The following is an 18,783-nucleotide window of genomic DNA, read 5'->3' on the forward strand; positions in this document are numbered from 1 at the left end:
CTATCTAGAATGAAAGCAAGTCGTTTGAGTAAAATGACTGGAACTCAAGTCTCTGGGGCTTTTCCTCTAGTTCATCTATCCTTGACTATGTGATGTACATTTGCCCACTTTTGAGAGCATAATACGAATTGGAGTGTTCTTTTTTTTTTCCAGGTCAGAGTAGTGTAGTGTTCCTAAAATAGAAAGAGAATTGATTGCTTATCTGAAATAAATAGTGCTGTTGAAAGTTGATATTAAGTGTTGATGCATTACCACATCTAATCTTTATGTAACATGGAAAGTAAATTTAAAAAGTGATGTTCTCTCTAGTGAATTAAAACATGTTCTTGAGTTAGAAACCATTGCTCATAGATGTCGATGGCTTTATAGATATCTAATTAGTTGATTAGTTGATAAATGGGTTGTGAACTGGAGAGTGGGAGGGCAGCACTTGTTGCTAGGGAAACTTAAAAGGCATTTATCAATACAGCCTGACTAATCTACTTCAGCTGTAGGGCTTGGAATTCAATCTGTATTGGATTCCAAAGCAGTGACTTTTCCCTATATTTACATTTAGGTTTTCTAAGTGAAGAGAGAGGGAGAAATCTTCCTAGATTTCTAGAGTGTTTAATTTTCTTATAAATAGGAAAATTCAAGAACATAAAAGCAGAAATTTTTCTTTATTTGCTTTTGTGCAAGTTAGCGTTTTCTGAAATGAAATTAGTTGACTGATTCTTCTTTCAAGTTACCAGACTTGTAAATCTGAGGCTTAAAGTGTGTGCTATTAAATTTGAGTCTTTTTGGATGTCTATAAAAACTCCTTGAGTGAGTCCCAGAAAAAACAGCCTGTAGATTCTCCAATTAATTTGTTTAGTTATTCACTTTAAAAGTATTGGGAGTTTAGTAGAGAGAAGGAGTTTTATCTGTAGCAACATGTAAGCTTTAATACATTCAGTGCATACATACGTTCAGCATTTGCCCCCTTCGGAGACATCATGGTTAAAATAACTGTTGGAAAGTTAGGGAAGGCATGACTGTATCATTTTTCTTTTTCATAACACAGTTGGATTCCATGGATTTCCACATGACTAGTTGGGTTCAGACCTGGAACCTTTACTCACACGGAGACTGCAACATGTGGGCATGTTATCTATATGACTAAGAAACAAATAACACTTTCTGACATGGTATCTTCCCTCAAAGTAGGAAGTGCTGTGCTAACCAGGAAACTGTATAGACACAGGATCACAACAGAGTTGAACGGACCAGGTGATACTGTATTGTTGCATCTTTAAGGTCATGCGTGTTTATTTATTTACAGTCTGACCTTGAGGGAGAATTGAGCATGAAATGAGTTATGAACCCTGAGGTTATTTTTGATTCTAGGTTTTTTAAAACCATAGCATGAAATACATTTTTGGATAAAAATCGCCGTAAAAAAAAAAAGAAAGCTTCCATTACTTCATTGTTTAGAATTTTTTGTTTCTTTGGAATATGTATATATTAGTATTTTTGCTTACTTTCTTAAAATAGCTTGTTAAGACTCTTTTTCTGCATTACCAGAATTTCACCAAGTATCCCTTTACCTTTTCCTTCCCAGAGAGTCATCCTATATAAAAATGAAATTTTTAAAGGAAATAAAAAGGAGAGAAAAAAATAAGCAAAGCTGAAAATATATTCCGTTTACCACATGAGGACCTCTACAAAGGAGTGAGGAGGCTGCTGGGTGGCTCAGTAGAGAGAGTGCTGGACCTGGAGTCAGGGAGATGAGTTGAAATCCAGCCTCAGAGACTAGCTGTATGATCCTGGGCAAGTCACTTAACCTGTGTTTTCCTTAATCCACTGGAGAAGGAAATGGCAGACCCCTCCAGTATCTTTGCCAAGAAAACTCAATAGACAGTATTGGCATCCCCGTGGTCATGAAGAGTTGGACATGACTGAATGACAACATCTCCTTTTTTTTTTTTTTGCTTTTTGGAGGGCAGTTGGGGTTAAGTGACTTGCCCAAGGTCACACGGCTAGTTTTTGTGTTAAGTGTCTGAGGCCAGATTTGAACTCATGTCCTCCAGGGCTGGTGCTCTATTCACTGTGCCACATAGCCGCCCCATCATCTCTCCTCTTTTGAGTTCATCTGTGTCTGTTTGCAATGTTCACTTTTGGTGGTTTTGTGGTACTTCTTTCTATTTATGCTGTAGTTACTGTGTGTATTGTTTTCCTGTCTCTTCTTACATTGTTCTGCATCGTTTCACTTATATTTTTCCATGCTTTTCTATATCCAATTTGTTGTTTCTTTTCTCTTTTTAATTTTTAAATTTTAAAAAAATGTCAACATTCACTTTTATAAGATTTTTGAGTTCTAAAATTTTCCTCCATCCCTAAGACAACATGTAATGTGATGTAGGCTATGCATGTAGAATCATATTAAACATATTAATCGCCTTATGAACAAAGAATCAGAACAAAAGAAAAAAAAACAAAACAGATTTGTCATTTCTTAAAGCATTATAATATCCCATTTCACTGATTACCAGAATTTATTTAGCCTGCCCCAATTGATCGGAGTATTCTTTGTTTGCGGTTCTTTTGCTGTCATAAAACGTGATGCTATACATTTTGGGGCACATGAGGGCTTGGCTTCTTATCAGTGACCTCATTTGGGCACAAGACCAATAGTTGAAGCGCACCAGGTTAAAATGTATGGGTATTTTAGTTTGCATTTGTTTGCATTTTCACCATACTGTGCTGGAGTCAGCTCAGAATGGTCCAGGCAGATTGTCAGAGATCTTAGAAAGCAGCAAATGCCTCAAATGGACTTAATATTTTGTTGATTTTCTAGATTTAATAAAGTGTTGATAATGCAGTCTCACTTAAAAATGTGTCTGGGGAGAGAGACTGCATTTTCTAGGACAGCCTTGCATAATTCCAAATTGCTTTCCAAAGTGATTACATACCAAGGATGCACTAGCATGCCCATCTTCTCACAAGCCCTCAGCCACCGATAATTGACTAGTTCCTCTTTTTGCACCTTTGCCTTTTCAAAGGGTGTGAAATGAAACCTCAGGATTGTTTTGATTTGCATTTTCTTTTCAGATTAGTAATTTGGCAATTTCTTTCATGTGGTTGTTAATAGTTTGCAATTCTTCTTTTGAGAAATTTTGTTTATTTCTTTTGACCTGTTGGGGATTGACTTTGGGGCTTATTTATCAATTTTTATGAATTTCAGTTAATTGTTTATGTTGGATACCAAACCCTTATCAGAGGAATTTGATTTAAAAAAAAAAAGATTCTTTTCCCTATTCAACAGCTTTCCTTTTATCCCAGGTTCATTAATTTTGTTTTATTTAAAAAAAAAAGCTTTTCAGTTCAGGTATTCAAAGTTATAGATTTTATATTCCCTAATTACTTCTCTCTTTAAGTGTACATCCACCTGCCTATTGCTGTGAGAGGCTTATGATCTGTTCTCTTCTAATGTTTTTTTAATATGATCTTTAATGTAATATCCCATATCCCCTTAGGATATATATTGTAGAGTATGGAATAATTTCCACCTGACCTCTACTTTTCCCAACAATTTGTGCTTTGCATTTTTTCCAACACTAAGGTTATAGAGATCCATTGTTTCTGATTTTCCCTTGTCTGGTCTGTTCAATTCCTGTTTTTTAACATATACCATATGGTTTTGATGACTTTTGTTTTCCAATATGGTTTGAGATCTGGAAATACTATTTATCCTTTGTCTCTGCCTTTTTAAAAAAAAATCATTTCCCTTGATATCTTCTATTCTTTTGAATACATATTCTGTATTCTATCCCTTGACATCTTCAATTTTTTTCAAATGAATTTTAAAAATTATTTTGTTGAATTCTGCAACTTAAAAAAAAGATACTTATCTTTTTGATGATTTGAGTAGTATAGCATTGCAGATATGTATTAACTTTCACAAGTTTTGTTATTTTTATTATGTTGGCATGATCCAACCATGGACATTGCATATTCCTTCTCCTATTTCAGTTCTTAATTTCTTTTTTTTTTTTTTAAAGCAATCGGGGTTAAGTAACTTGCTCAAGGTTACATGGCCAGTTATTTCTGGGTGTGGTGCTGAGTATCTGAGCCCAGATTTGATCTCCAGGTCATCCCGACACTGGAGCCGGTGTTCTTACTTGCTGAGCCACCTGGCTGCCCCTTGTTCTTTATTTCTTAAAAGAAAAGTTTGTAATTTTGCTTGTACAAGTCTTTCATGTGATTTGGTACATTGATCCCTATGTATTTTATGCATTTTGTAGTTATTAGGAATGGGATTTCCCTTTCATTATTGCCTCTTGGATTTTGTTATCATATAATAATTAAATTTTCAGGCTCTCTTTTGAAGTCTGTAACTTTGCTGAAGCTGGGTTTAAAAGTAGATGTGTAATACTGGGCCTGGAGTTAGGAAGTCCCAGAGTTCAAATTCAACCTTAGATACTTACTAGCTGTGTGACCATGAGCAAATCACTTAACCTCTGTTTGCCTCAGTTTTCTCAACTGTAAAATGAAGTTAATAAAAGCACCTCCCTCACAGGATTGTTGAGAGGATTGACTGAGAAAATATTTTTCAAATAGCACAGTGTTTGGCATACAGCGGTCACTTACTAATGCTTATTCCCTCCCCTTCAGTGAATATCTTTGCCGATTTTCTAAATAAAGCATCATGCGGTCCAGAAAATGGGGATAGTTTTATCTCTTTGCATATTTTTATACCTTTAATTTCTTTTGTCTTATTGTTAGAACTTATCTAGAATTCTTATCAATAATAGTGGAGCGAGGCTCAGTGAATAGAGCATCAGCCCGAGAGTTAGGAGGATCAGAATTCAAATATGGCTTCAGACACTTAACACTTAGCCACTGTGTGACCTTGGGCAAGTCATTTAGCTCCAATTGCTCTGCCTTTCCTCCTCCAAAAAGACAAAAAAAAAATAATAGTGGAGTGACCATCCTTGCTTTAAATCGGTATTTATTGGATAAAGCTTCTAATGTATCCCTATTGTTGGTTTAGGTAGATGCTTTTATCAAAATTTTTGTTTAAAAATATTTTATTTGTTTCATTTAGCAAAAATCTTCCTTCTCCTCCTCTCAGCTTTGACTCTAACCCTGATGCTAACTCCAACCAATTCTGATCCCATGCCTAATTAAAAACAAAAGACTTTACAAACAGGTATAATCAATGAAAACACATTTCTATATTATATTGACCATGTCCAGGAAAATGTTTATCTCTTTGTATTCTTGAGTCCTTTGCCTCTCTTCCAGGAAATAGGTCTCTAATTTCATCGTTACTTCTCTGGAATAATATTAGGTCATCATGCTGATAAGAGTTCCAAATTCTTTCAGTTGTTTGTCTTTTTCATATTGTTGTCATAGTATAAAATATTCTGTTCACTTCACTCCTCATCAGTCCATACAAGGCTTCTCTTTTCTTTCTTTTTTTTTTTTTTTAAAGCAATTGGGGTTAAGTAACTTGCTCAAGGTTACATAGCCAGGTGTTTCTAGGTGGGTGCTAAGTGTCTGAGCCTGGGATTCGATCTCCAGGTCTTCTCAACACTGGAGCCGGTGCTCTTAACTCGCTGTGCTACCTGGCTGCCCCCATACAAGTCTTCTCAAGTTACTCTGAAACCCTTTGTATAATTTCTTATTGTACAATATTAAGTTACATCTGTATGTCATAATTTGTTCATCCTTTCTCCAATTTATGGGCACCCTCTCACATTCCTATTTTTGGCACCTCAAAAAAGCTCTAAGTATTGTCCTTAGAGTTTGTTTTGCTTAGTATAAGGTTATACTTTTAAGTATAACCTTAGTTTGTTTTGCTTGGGACTTATCCCTCCCTTAACTTACATTCCTTCCAGTTGCCCCTCCTCCCCCTATCCTTTCTTGTGTTTGTCCATTTCCTAAGAGAACCATGGCATCTTATTTCTCTGTTGAATGATGTGTATTTCTGTTCTCAGCTCTGTGTGTATCGGCTTCCTTTTTTGACTATTTCAGATAAAAGTGGGGTTCAAGTATCAGCAGCTCCCTCATGCTTTCCTCGTTGTTTGTGTAGATGTCTACTTGAACATTCTTGATAACGTGAGGTAATTTTACCTAACCCCTACACTCATTCCCATTTTCCCAGATCTCCAGTACCCCTCTCTTTCCATTCTTTTCTTAAGATCAAGATATAATTAGAACCATTCACATGCCTTGTCTAGTTAGATTCCCTCTATGAACCCTGATGATGACAGCATTTTAGAGGAGACACATCATCTCCCCCAAATTTGAACGTAAGCAATTTGTTTTTGTTTATTATTATTCGATCATTTTACTGTTTTATTTTTCACACCTACGTTTGAACTTCAAAGTTTCTGTCGCTCTTGAATGCTTTATTTCGTTAAAGGGTCCATTTTTTCCCCCTGTTGCACTACATTCAGTTGTTCTCGGTAAATCATTCTTGGTTTTAAGACAATATATCCTTTGCATTCTGGAATATAGTACTCCCAAGTTCTCTGCTCTTGTATAGTGTACTTGCTAGGTCATATGTGATTCTGTGACTTCTTAGTGCTTAAAATCTTTCAGGCTGCTTGTGGGGTTTTTCCTTTGACTTAGAACACTTGGATTTGGGCTGTTATGTTCCTAGGAGTTTTCATTTTGGAGTTTCTTTCAGGAGGTAACTGGTGGTTTTTGTTTTGTTTTTTTTTTCTATTTCCACTTTGCCCTCTGCTTTTGGGCAACATTCTTTTAAGATATTTTTGAAACTGGATGTCTAAGCTCATTCAGATGGTCTAGTGATTTAAATTATTCTCTTTGTGTTTTCCAGGTCACTTGTTTAGCTGTGAGATACCTTACATTTTCTTCTGTTTTCTATATTTTTACTTTGTTTTAATATTTCCCTTTTCTTCATGGAGTTGTTGACATCTACTGGATCCGTTCTAATTTTCAGGGAGTTAGTTCCTTGGGCAAGATTTTGTACCTCGTGTGCCAAGTATGTATTGCCTTTCCAATTTTTTCTTCCATAGATAGCTCTCATGCTTTTTCAAGTGGTGCATTTCATTTATAAAAATATTTTAGCTCCTGCTTCATCTCTTCTAGGTATTTTAGTTGAATTTTTACCCCACTTTGTTTTTTGTTCCCCCTACCCCAGGCATTTGTTTGCAGATCTTTGGTCCTTTGGGGTTTGGGTTGAGCTTCCTTGATATCATAATACCTCTTTATAGTGGGATTCTCTTTTTGTTTGTTCATTCTCTCAGTCTGCTTCCTGACTTCAGATTTCATGTCAGGGAACACTTCTGGAGATGCAGTCTGGGTTGACCCTGTTCTTGCATTCTTAGGAAAATTGAGTATTATATTATCATAAGATGTCAGAGACAGCTCAGGCTGGGGACCTGTAAGCTTTCATTGCTTCTAGAGTGATCTGATCCAGGGCAAAATATGATTGCTGTCCTCTGGGTCTGAGCTTTGCAAGTTCCTGACCTGGCTTTGGTCTGAACAAGAGTAGATTGCTGCTGGACTCTGCCCCTGTCAGCCAGCTGGCAGCTCTCCTGGTTCAGAGTGACAGAACTGCAGGCTCCACTTTGGTCTGGGATTCTTGCCTGGTCATTCCTCTGCAGATTGACCTAGATGCTATAACTGAGACCCTGCTCTGCCCTTAGGGTCCAAGCCGCACAGCTACTGCTTCTGAACTTCCTTGCTTTGCACTCTGCACAGAACCTCCCTCCCCCTGCAACCCTTTACTTCTCACTCTGCCCTGGATCTATGTCCCAGGACTGGGTAATGAATGAAAAAACTGTCAGTTTGCACTTTTCTCTGTTGCTTTGCCCCATATGGGTGTGCTGGTTCCTTGATAAGGGTTTGTAGCCTCCATGCATAGTGTCTCCTTGAGCACCAGAGTGCTTGTAAGGGATGCTGCTGTCTTGGCCTTGCCTATCTCACTATGCCAAACTGGGCTGGAGAAATGACGTCCTCTGACTTTTTCTGGATAGCCCCATCAGGAATCAGTCTTGTGCATTTTCTAGATCTGTTTGGAGGAAGTTTGGCTTTGCTGTTTCTTATTTCTCCACCATTTTTTTCTTTGCTTCCCTCTATTTTTTATTGCATTAAAAGAAATTCCCTTTATCCTCTATTTTGTGAGGTTTTTAGCATGGATAAGTGTGGTACTATGCCTTTTTCTCAATCTGTTGTGGTAATCCTATTGTGGTTTTGGTTATTTTTATTTTTAATATGATTATGTTGCTTGTTTTCCTAATGTTTCCCAATATTTCCTTGCATTCCTGGTATAAATCCAATTTGTTCGTAATGAATGATTTCTTGGATATGTTACTATATAGTCTTTTTGATAAATGTTGAATCAATATAAACAATATTGGTTTGTTTCACCTTTGCTTTATGTTTCCTTGAGTTAGCTATTAGGACTGCTTTTCTTAGCAGTGGAGTCTGGTGGGATGCTTGCGTTTCTCAGTTTTTGAGAATAATTTGTGCAGTATCCTTACTAGCTCTATTAAAGTTTGATAGAATTCTTCTGTGAATCTACTAGGACCAGCCAAGAGGTGTCTCTCCACCGTCCCCCCCCCACCCCCCGTAATTTCTTTACAGCTGGTTTTATTTTCTTTTTTCTGAGATTAGTTTGCTCTATTTCTTGTGAAATGAATAGAACTCAAAGAATAATTTCTACAATAACAGTAACATTTTAAAGAAAGACATTTTGGGTGTAGTTCCAAGATTCTTTCCAAAATTGTTGAAAATGGTGTCTTATTTGTGGCCTCTTTAAGCCCCTTCAATCATCCATAGTTTTCGTTTTTTCTTCTTTGCCAACTTTAAGGATGGAACCTCATAATTGTTTTCATTTTCATTCTTTGTGGTGTATATATATATATATATATATATATATATATAAATATAATTTTGTTTTAGAAGGTTTCAGAGATCCCTGGGAAGGCTTGTATGAACTGACAAAGAGGGAAGTCAGCAGAACCAGTGGAACAATTAATACAATAAAATTAGCATTTTAAAAAAAAAATCAGCTTTGAAAGACTTAAGAACTCTAGTGCTGTGACCTGTATGGGAATTTGTTTTGCTTGACATTTTTTATTTATTACCAGTTTTCTTTTCTTTTTTTTTTTTAATGACAAGAGAGTAGGTGAAGGATGACAAAAAAAGAAAAAGTGAGTAATTGAGTCCCTCCATTGCCTGCAGGATCAAATACAAAATGCTCTGTCTGGCATTCCAAGTCCTTCATAGCTTAACTCCCTACTTACCTTACCTTCCAGGCATTTTCTGCTTTTTTTCAGGCTGGTACTCTTCAGTCCTGGCCTGATCCCGGTTCCCAGAACCGGACACTCAATCTCTTGGCTCCAAAGCCCCAGGCATTTTCTCTGAACCTTTCTGGCTTCCTTAAAGTCCCAATTACAATCCCATCTTTTACTGGAAATCTTCCCCAACCCCTTTTAATTCTAGTTCCTCGTCTTGCTTTGCAAGAGAATATATTATTCTCTTTGCAATATATTGCAAATATATTATTTGCATCTTGTCTCCTTCATTAGGTTGTAAGCTCCTGACATTTTTAGAGCTTAGCCTAGTGAAGAAGGCACTACCTAAATGTTGATTGATTGATTACAGAAGAAAACAGAAAGAAGGCTAGAAGGAATCGTAAACAGGCAGTACAAGTAGTTGAAAAAGTACAGAAATTAAATTTCTTTTATATTTAAAGAAAAAAGTTGTACTGCTAGATTCATGGTTTCATGCATAATTTTCTTCCTCAGTTTTACTGTGTATATGGAAATACTTATTTAACTTCATAAAAAAAGAAAACAATGAGGTCTAACTTATTTTCTAGGAATTTGAGAAAGAGTTACAGGACAGTAGTTGCTTTAAGAGGTCAAGTAAGGATTTTTTAGAGATGCAGGTTGGAGAGAGAATGAGGATTGGGGTGAGTGGGGTTGGGGGAATCCGTTGGAGAAGGGGTGGTCTGGATCATGTTAAAGGAGCTGACCTTGTGGGAAGGAGGGCTGCTTTTTCAACAGAAACTAGAGTAAAGGAGATATTGGGGATTGATGTGCAGAAAAGGAGAAGATGGAACCACTGGCATTAATTAATGTCTTCTACTGAAAACATGGAGAAAGAGGATCATTAGGGTGGTTTCAGGAAAGTTTGAAGGTGTACTATAGTATAGCAAATTTGGGGAAAGAGAGAATCAATTTGAGAGGAGTCTTATTGTAGTGAGAGCCCATTTGAGATAATGTAACATGAATTCATAGTCAGTTTTTATAGTCTTCTAATTGGGAAATTTTTAAATAAATAACCATCTTTTCTCCCCTATCTGGGGTTGGTCAGATCTCCAAAACCATCTAGAGTTTTGTCCAACCAATATTTCATATAATTGAATTCTTTCTTTCTTTAAGCCTGCTCAGATTTTTTTATGTTGTTTAGGGAGTTTCTCCCAACAAATAAGATGGCAACCAATTCAGACCTGTCTGTGCTGTGGGATTCTTGCTTTTAGTGTCCTAAAAGTTTTCATAGACAGTCTACCCAGGGTCCTGGAGCCCTGGCCAGGTACCAGAGGAGCAGTCTTGGTTGATCACCAGTCATCTCTTGCCTTTCCTGTGTGACCAGACCATCTTCTGCTCCTAACATGTGAATTCCCAGTGACGTTCTTTACTCTTGTTTTTTTTTCAAGTTCCTCATAGGGTGTGCATTGTAACCTGTTTACAACCATTTCACATCTCTACATTGCCCTCTGTGTGATCTTTTTATTTTTTGGAGTTGATAGTGTTCTATGTCTTGCTGACTTACAACAATGCTGAGAAAATGTTAGCATTGAGAAGGTGGAACTTTGCTTTATAAAAAGTTTGGAGTCAATGAAAGGGTTTTCCCAAAAGCTATCCAGCCTATTCTCTTCTCATTGTACATCTGTATGTCTAAATTATACATACTATTGGACAAGCTTTATAGGATGCCATACCTTCTAAAGGCATATGGAAATCCGACCGATAGACATTTTTCATCCACTTACTTTTCCCTATGAGGATGGATGGTTAGCCAAAACTCTTTTGAATGATTAGAGATCTTTAGGAGGCTCTGCAATGTCCTTGGACTTAATGCAATCAGCAAAATTTGATGCTTTTCACAAATAGGAGTATGGGAAGACCTCACCATACACAGGAAATCTCTGTTGACCTGGAATCTGTGCTTGATTGCCTCCATCACAGTGATGAATGCCTTTGGTAAGCATACTTGTCTCCATTTTATTCCTCTCCTGATGTTTATTATTAATTAAACAGGTAATTTCACAAGGTAATTTCTATTGTTACATCTTCTAAGGGATCCTGAATAATTTTGGTGAATGAATGGGAGATACCTTGATGTAAAAAGAATCTGAAAGCAGTATTTTAATTCTACAGAATCAATTTTTTTTGCTAATTAATAAACAGTTAATACAACAGGATGTAATATTTTCTATACCTTTAGTTAAACATAAGGTGGTAAAGATTCATGAATTACATCACTTTGAGGGCTCTCTTGTTCCTTAATAATGCCCACATTGAGGATCCTCTCAAATCTTTGTTTTATTAATCAATCATTTCAGTCATGAAATGACCTCATTTGGGGTTTTCTCAGCAAAGAATTTGGAGTGGCTTCATCATTTACTTCTCCAGCTCATTTTACAGATGAGGAAACTGAGGCAAACAGAGTTAAGTGACTTGCCCAGGGTTACACAGCTAGGAAGTATCTGAGGCCAGATTTGAACTTGGGAATATGAGTCTTCTTAACTCCAAATCTGGCACCTCTATCCACAGCATCACCTAGATGCCACCAAATCTTGTATTAGATGCCTCTAAGATTTTGTATAGTAGGGGGATTTTGCATATTTTGTTGGTAGCTATTAATGTTTGATTGGACTCCCTTTTCTGTATTTTTCTCATGCTGTTGGTATATTCCTCTCCTGATACCTTGCATATTGCCCCTTCGTTGGCCTTTATTATTTCTTCATTGCATTGCATTTCTATGTCCTTTGCTAGTAATTCATGGACTGTGAAGTGAAGGGCAAGTGTAGTGGTTCTACTGTGTTTTGTTGAAATGGTTTGTGCCCCTCTTCCATTCTTCTATTTGTAGTGCTTCCAGTTTTTGTCTTTGAATGCCCTTTGAAGGGGATGACTTTGCTTGTGACTTAGTTTGATGTCTTGCCATGTTTCCAGTGCTTGTTTCTTCTTTATAAGTTGATAGTGCTCATAAATGTCCCATCATTCTTTTTCATATGCTTTTACTAACAGACTTATTTTCTAATATGTTGATGCTTTTGGAAATCATTTCTCTTCATTTGCCTAGAAGTTAAATACTTGCTAACTTGTGTGCTTTCTGAGCTCTTTTGGTCTCTTTCTCGTGGCAGTCCATTTGCATAGTTTTAACTTCCTGATGAAATCATTATAGTCAACATCATTTATCTTGCTTTTTTCCTAATTTTTATTTTCAATAAATTGTTTCAATAATCCTGTTAAATTTTTTCATTGTACATTGTCTTATTTTCTTACTCTTTTTGTTTTTTAACTAATCCTGATCTTAGATAAGTTGATAGTATTCTGAGAGTAGATTCAGAGATAAGTCTCATCAGTAATGTCTTTTCCTGCTTGTTTAAATGCCTATTTCATTTATCAGTGGAAATGCCATTAAAGAAAAGACATTTACTGTAAGGACCTTAGGACCTTGGGACCTTACCATCTGACTTATAGCTGAAGGTTTCTGTGTATATTGTCTACCCTGGAACTGTCATACATGGGGGCAAAAATTGGGAAATACTCAACATAATAAATAAAAATGTAATAAAACATGTAATAAAATGACATTTTAAAGCTAAGTTAATATTGTGACCTGCCGGGGTCCTTATGCTTAAGGATGCGACTCTTAGTTTTCTAATTGTATTCCCAATGCTTAAGATGGTATATTGGCACACATAGCATAGACTAAAAATGCTTTAAAAATTTGTGTGTGTGTGTGTGTTAAGAGTTTTTTGCTTAACATGCTGCTTATCCTTTTTTTTTTTTTTTTTTGCTTTTTGGAGGGCAATTGGGGTTAAGTGACTTGCCCAAGGTCACATGGCAAGTAAGTGTTAAGTGTCTGAAGCCAGATTTGACCTCAGGTCCTCCTGACTCCAGGGTTGGTGCTGTATTCACCATGCCACCTAGCTGCCCCTAATATCCATTCATTTTTTGAAGAAAGTATTCAGGGTGTGAGGCTTCCATGTAATCTTTGACCGTTTCTTTTGCCTGGACTATACTTTCCTATATGTTTTTCCTGTCCCCATCTTTCCACTGAAGCATACAGGTATCAGAGTATATAATGTCAGCCAGACAAAACCAGCCTCTAACCTGTGGATGGTCAGAGTTGAACAGAGCAAACTAGAGACAGGTGAGTCAGGAATCAAACAGAAGTTTAATTTCAAATAGAGGGAAGTGACTTGCAATCAAGCAGGCAAACTAGCCACACATGCTGGGGCCAGCCCTAGTGAGGGTGTGCTAATATAACTGTGTGCCCAGCTATGGATTGTAACTTCATGCTTTTGCTGCTTGTATCTGTCTCCTCATTTTTTCCGTGTCTCTCAGAAGTGGGATTGGATGTGGAACCGGGCCATTGGACTCTCTGGTACCAGTGGGAACGGACTAGGCGCCACGGGAGATTTATTTCTTCAGAGTCCGACCCTGACTTGTCTGGTGAGTCCCGTGCCCTTGTCCCCGCTCCAATACCCAAGCTCTGCCTTGGTCAAGCTCTTCGGAAAACTTCAGGGCCCTCGGGTGACCCGATTGGCCTCGGATCACTCTGGTAAGGATATCCTTTCTTAAACTACTCACCTCTGGTAATTGGTCCCTCTGCGTGTGCCTCTGTGTTTTCAAACTGCACACCTCTGTGCAATTGTAACTGCATGCCCCGTTGTTTCTTAAACTGCACACTAACTGTGTTACTGTTAAAAACCAGGAAAGTTGGGACTGTAACTGAACACTTTGTTAGAACTATTTGTGTCTGCTTGTATGATCCCAGAGTGAAGAAGAAAGGACAAAGAGGTAGTAAAAGGTTTGCCCCTTATAGCCACCTGTAGTTAATCCTTCCTTGGTCAGAGACCCTCTCCCTCTTATTCTATTAACCCCTCCCTCCAATAAAGATGCTGGAAAAATGTAAGAAAACTTGAATTACATTCTGGTTGCAGAAATTTGTTAGCTGTGTAATCTTAGGTAACTTATCTTATCTTGCCCCACTTTCCTGATCTATAAAAGAGAAAAATAATAATGGTGCCCACTTCTCAGGGTTGTTGTTGAGGACCAAAATGGTAGGATGATTGTAAAGTGCTTAACGAAGTGACTGGCATATAATATGCTAGGCAGTATATTATTATTTCTTTAATTGAATAATAATTGTTCCATACCTGGTAATTGAAGCGGTTTTAAAATGCCAAAGGTAATAAGATGAATGATTTTTATGTGGGATAATTTGGAAATGTAATTGGTGTCCTGTGAAGTTTTCTTTATGTAATTGTATTTCTAAGTTCTCTTCTATTGTGAAATTTGAGAGACCGTTGTAACAGAAAATCTATTAGACAAAACAACTTTTTGAATTGGATCATCACCAACAGTAACTACTGAACAACTGCCACCCACAGGGGGATGCTGGAGCCTGGGAAGTGCCGATATCCCGCAGACCCCTCTTCTTGCTTCTAGTTCAGCCCCCCTAGCCACCACCAGGGTGGAGAAGGCTGCTCCTGTGAAGAAGGGCTAGCCATCCCACCAGCTGCAATGCCCAGGGCAGGCCGTGTAGCCTCGCTGAAGCTACAAGGGGTCCTGAGGAAGAGGCAGGAGGCAGGATGTGCCAGTCAAGTCCCACCTTCACCACCATTTCTCCTCAGACCTTGAGAGAGACATTCCAAGAGCCTTTGGAGCTGCATCACTTCCAGCCCATCGTCCTGGGAAGTGGCCTCTGTGGAGATGTATTCTGCCAACTGCTCCTGCAAGTCCAAAAGTCACATCTTTTAAAGACCCCAAAAAGTTCTCGCCACCAAAGCCCTTGGTACTGTTGGTAGTTCAGCATATTGTCAGTGGAAATGACATTAAAGAATAGGCAGCATCGTCTGCTCCGGTGGTGTGCCCTAAGGACCTTGGCTTTATACCTGACTTTAACCTGAAACCTTCTATGTATGATCCGTTCATTAGAATGTGAGCTCTGTAAGAGCAGGGGCTGTCTTACCTTCTTGTTTGTGTCTCTTCACTCACCATAGTGCTTTACGGGTAATGAGTGCAAAATAAATTCATTCATTTTTTCTCAGAAACTTATATTGGTACATTAACTGTTATTATTTTATTTTTTAGATTTTTCTTTTTGGTTTTTGGAGGGGGGAAGGTACGACAATTGGTTAAGTGACTTTCCCAAGGTCACACGGCTAGTTTTGTGTTAAGTGTCTGAGGCTGGATTTGAACTCAGGTCCTCCTGACTCCAGGGCCAGTGCTCTATTCACTGCACCACCTAGCCGCCCCCATTAACTTATTATTAACTGTTTATGGTGGTCTTTTTTTTTTCTAAATACTTATCATTTGTGCTTCATGATATGATGACCAAATGTCCCATGAAATAATGTTTCTTGTAACTTCCAGCATCTGATGAAACCAACCCATCGCTCCTTCTTTGCCTCTCCAAAGAGTATCTGTAAGCTGTCCTTCCATTTAGTTAGAACTTTCTTCTGGTTGGTCACTAGTGCCTGTGAGGTACCAGACATCCAGTTATGATCTGTTTTCTTTTATAGCTAAAAGGTCAACCTTGATGTGTTTAAGCCACTTCAGCAGTATGCCCCCTAGTTGGTCACAGGACAGCATTCCATTTAAGATCTTGATGGTCTCAAAAAAATGTGAGCCCCCTTGCCCACTTTCTACTATAAAATTACTTTCACTGAATACCTTTGACATAGAGTTATTTCACATTTTGCTTTGTTACATGGCTTTACCATCTGCATGCCCCCACCCACATTCCTCATCTGGTAGCCTGCCTACTAAAGATGCATATCTCCATAATTAGCTAGGCTGGGCCTCAGTAAACTGACTCAATTTGTTAACGGGACCATTCTCAAAGCCTTTATAATGTGGTACAAACTGCCAGTGCTTTTCCTCCACAGGCTTACTCTTTAGGGGGTCACCTACATAGTAAGATGAGGAATAGAGAGGATATCAAGTACTACCAATCAACAAAGAGAGATTTCCATTGTCTACTCTATTCATATAGTCTGTTCATCTAGAAATCTCAGAATGTGTTTTTTTCCTTTTTTATATTATTACTGGTTAAGGTGTCTCTGCAGAATCGGAAGCAATTTTAACTTATTTCTCTTGAAATAAGTACAAAATCATTGTAGTATTATATATTTCTTTTTCTTTCTTTTTTTTTAAGCAATCGGGGTTAAGTAACTTGCTCAAGGTTACACGACCAGTTATTTCTGGGTGGGGTGCTGAGTATCTGAGCCTGGATTTGATCCAGGTCATCCTGACACTGGAGCCGGTGCTCTTACTCGCTGAGCCACCTGGCCGCCCCTAAGCAATTGGGGTTAAGTAACTTGCTCAAGGTTACATGGCCAGGTGTTTCTGGGTGGGTGCTAAGTGTCTGAGCCCAGGATTTGATTCCCCAGGTCATCCCAACACTGAGGCCGATGCTGTTACTCGCTGTGCTACCTGGCTGTCCTGTATTATATATTTCTTACATTAAATTCAGGGGGAAAAAACCATACAATACAGTTTGCAGTTGTAAACTGTAAAAACAGCAACTATTTCATAGGATCTGTCATTTTCTTAGCTATAATTGGAGTTTCTTGTATAGCTGAAGGCTATGTTTTAGAAAGATTTCTTTGGCAACAGTGTCAGGATGGATTGTAGAAGGGAGAGAGGTGGTACAAGGTTGGTAAGGCATTTGGAAATCACTTCTTGGTTGAGGCAAGGTAAACAGGAAGAAGATGCTTATTACAGTAGTCCAGGTCAGAGGTAATGATGACCTGAATTGGAGTAGTCATGGTATGGTTGAAAAAGAGGCATTAAGGTAGAAATGACAAGGTTTGGTAACTGCTGTGCTCCATGGAGTGAGGCAAAATGAGGAATCCAGAGTAATATCAGGGTTGCAAATCTGGTAACTAGAAGGATGGTGGTGACCTTGATGGTATGAAAAAGACAGTTTTCTTAGGTGACTTTCCCCACTTACATTACTCCTCGGTAATGTGCATCATATCATGTTTCAACTGACATCAGTGCAATTTTTGTTTTGCATTTGTGTTTTTATTTTATTTTATTTTGCTTTTTTTTTTTTTGGAGGGGGAAGGTAGGGCAATTGAGGTTAAGTGACTTGCCCAAGGTCACATGGCTAGTTCTGTGTTAAGTGTCTGAGGCCAGATTTGAAGTCAGGTCCTCCTGATTCCAGCGCTGGTGCTCTATTCACTTCACCACCTAGCCACCCCTATGTTTCTATTTTTAAGGAGAAATTCCATATAGATCTTGGAAATACATACTTTTTTCTGACTGTGTTATCTTGACAAAGTCAATCTCCCTGGGATTGTTTCCCCAACTTGTTAAAATGAGTTGAGCTAGGTGACTTTGTGACATCTATTGCCATTGTAAAACTTGACAGTAGAAGAATTTGGTCTCAAACTTTTAATTTTTTTTTGTCTTCTTCAAGCATTTATACTATACTCTTAATTTCATAGATAAACAGGAGAGAGAAAAGCCATTGAATTTATTGCACTCCCATCCACTCCTCAGAAGAGAATTCATTTCTAAGTCAGCTCTTGTAGGTTTTAAGCAGGCTCAATGTGAACCCAGAAGTTTCATTCCTTGGGACAGCATTTTGTCCAGTGGTTCTTCCGCTTGGTTTGCTCTCAAAAAGTAATTAAGCTTTAAAAGGAGAGTGTTAGATTTTGTTTCTGTATCTCTACTCTGCTTCTAAACACTTAGGCACTGATGTAATTTCCCTTCTGTGTTCCTTTGTGGCACCTGAGCAGCCTGTATAATGAAGATAGAAACTTACTTCGAATTAGAGAGAAGGAGAGACGTAACCAGGAGGTTCACCAAGAGAAAAAGCCCTTCCCTGTGAATGCACCTCTCTTTGGAGAGCCCTACAAGGTACTTATCATGTACAAGGGTATAAATACTTGTCAAGCAATGTGCTGAAAAGAATTTAGTGCAGTTCAATTTGCACAGTGGTCATAATTGTTGAATTTTGGGAGAAAAAGTCTAAATTGTAATTGTCTGTAGATTAAGTTTAAAGAATGAAGAAAACCATGCATACTACATGACTAAGATTCCAGAAGTCTGGGAATGGTCATTCCCTGATAACTTTGTCTTGGAAGGTCATGTAATTTCCCTTTATTTTTTATTATTTCCCTTTAATTTTTACTTCCATATTCAGAGAGCCGTCTCCTCTTAAGAAACAACAAATAAGAAAGATGGGGGGGAGGGGAAGAGAATTCAGAAAAATTAACCAACAGATCAACCAAGTTTGATTGTATATGCCATGTGTACTATCTCCCACCTCTACAAAAAAGTAAGGGAAGTACTCATCTCTTCAAGGCTAAGTTTGGTCCTTAAAATTACATGGTATGCAGGGCCTTTTGGTCAATTACTTTGCATTGTGTTTGTTGTTTGCTTTCTTCTGTTTACTTCATTTAGTAAGTGAAATTTCTCCCCAAATTTCTGAATTCCTTAAATCCATTTTTTCTAACAGCAAGACATTTCCATTACGTTCCTGTGCCACAATTATTTTAGCCATACCCCAGTCAATATATAGCTCCTTTTA

General features: G+C 37.9%; 1 protein-coding gene across 11 annotated transcripts in view; it reads left to right on the plus strand.

The window, feature by feature from the left end:
* AFF1 (ALF transcription elongation factor 1) overlaps window positions 1–18,783 on the plus strand; it is a 175,758-nt gene that overhangs the window by 68,412 nt on the left and 88,563 nt on the right. For 4 of the 11 annotated variants that reach the window (XM_069093531.1, XM_069093521.1, XM_069093547.1 and 1 more), the window contains 2 exons: window positions 11,118–11,207; window positions 17,990–18,110. The exons of 3 other annotated variants lie outside the window; for them this stretch is intronic. In XM_069093531.1, the coding sequence (XP_068949632.1) occupies window positions 11,118–11,207; window positions 17,990–18,110 (211 nt within the window). The remainder of the gene's footprint in view (window positions 1–11,117; window positions 11,208–17,989; window positions 18,111–18,783) is intronic. 4 more of the 11 variants (XM_069093564.1, XM_069093556.1, XM_069093573.1 and 1 more) reach the window with 2 other exon arrangements.

This window comes from Petaurus breviceps, unplaced genomic scaffold, assembly GCF_028583685.1.
Source record: "Petaurus breviceps papuanus isolate PSGF00001 unplaced genomic scaffold, PetGlider_PUasm1.0 126, whole genome shotgun sequence".
In the NCBI taxonomy this organism is placed as follows: Eukaryota; Metazoa; Chordata; class Mammalia; order Diprotodontia; family Petauridae; genus Petaurus; species Petaurus breviceps.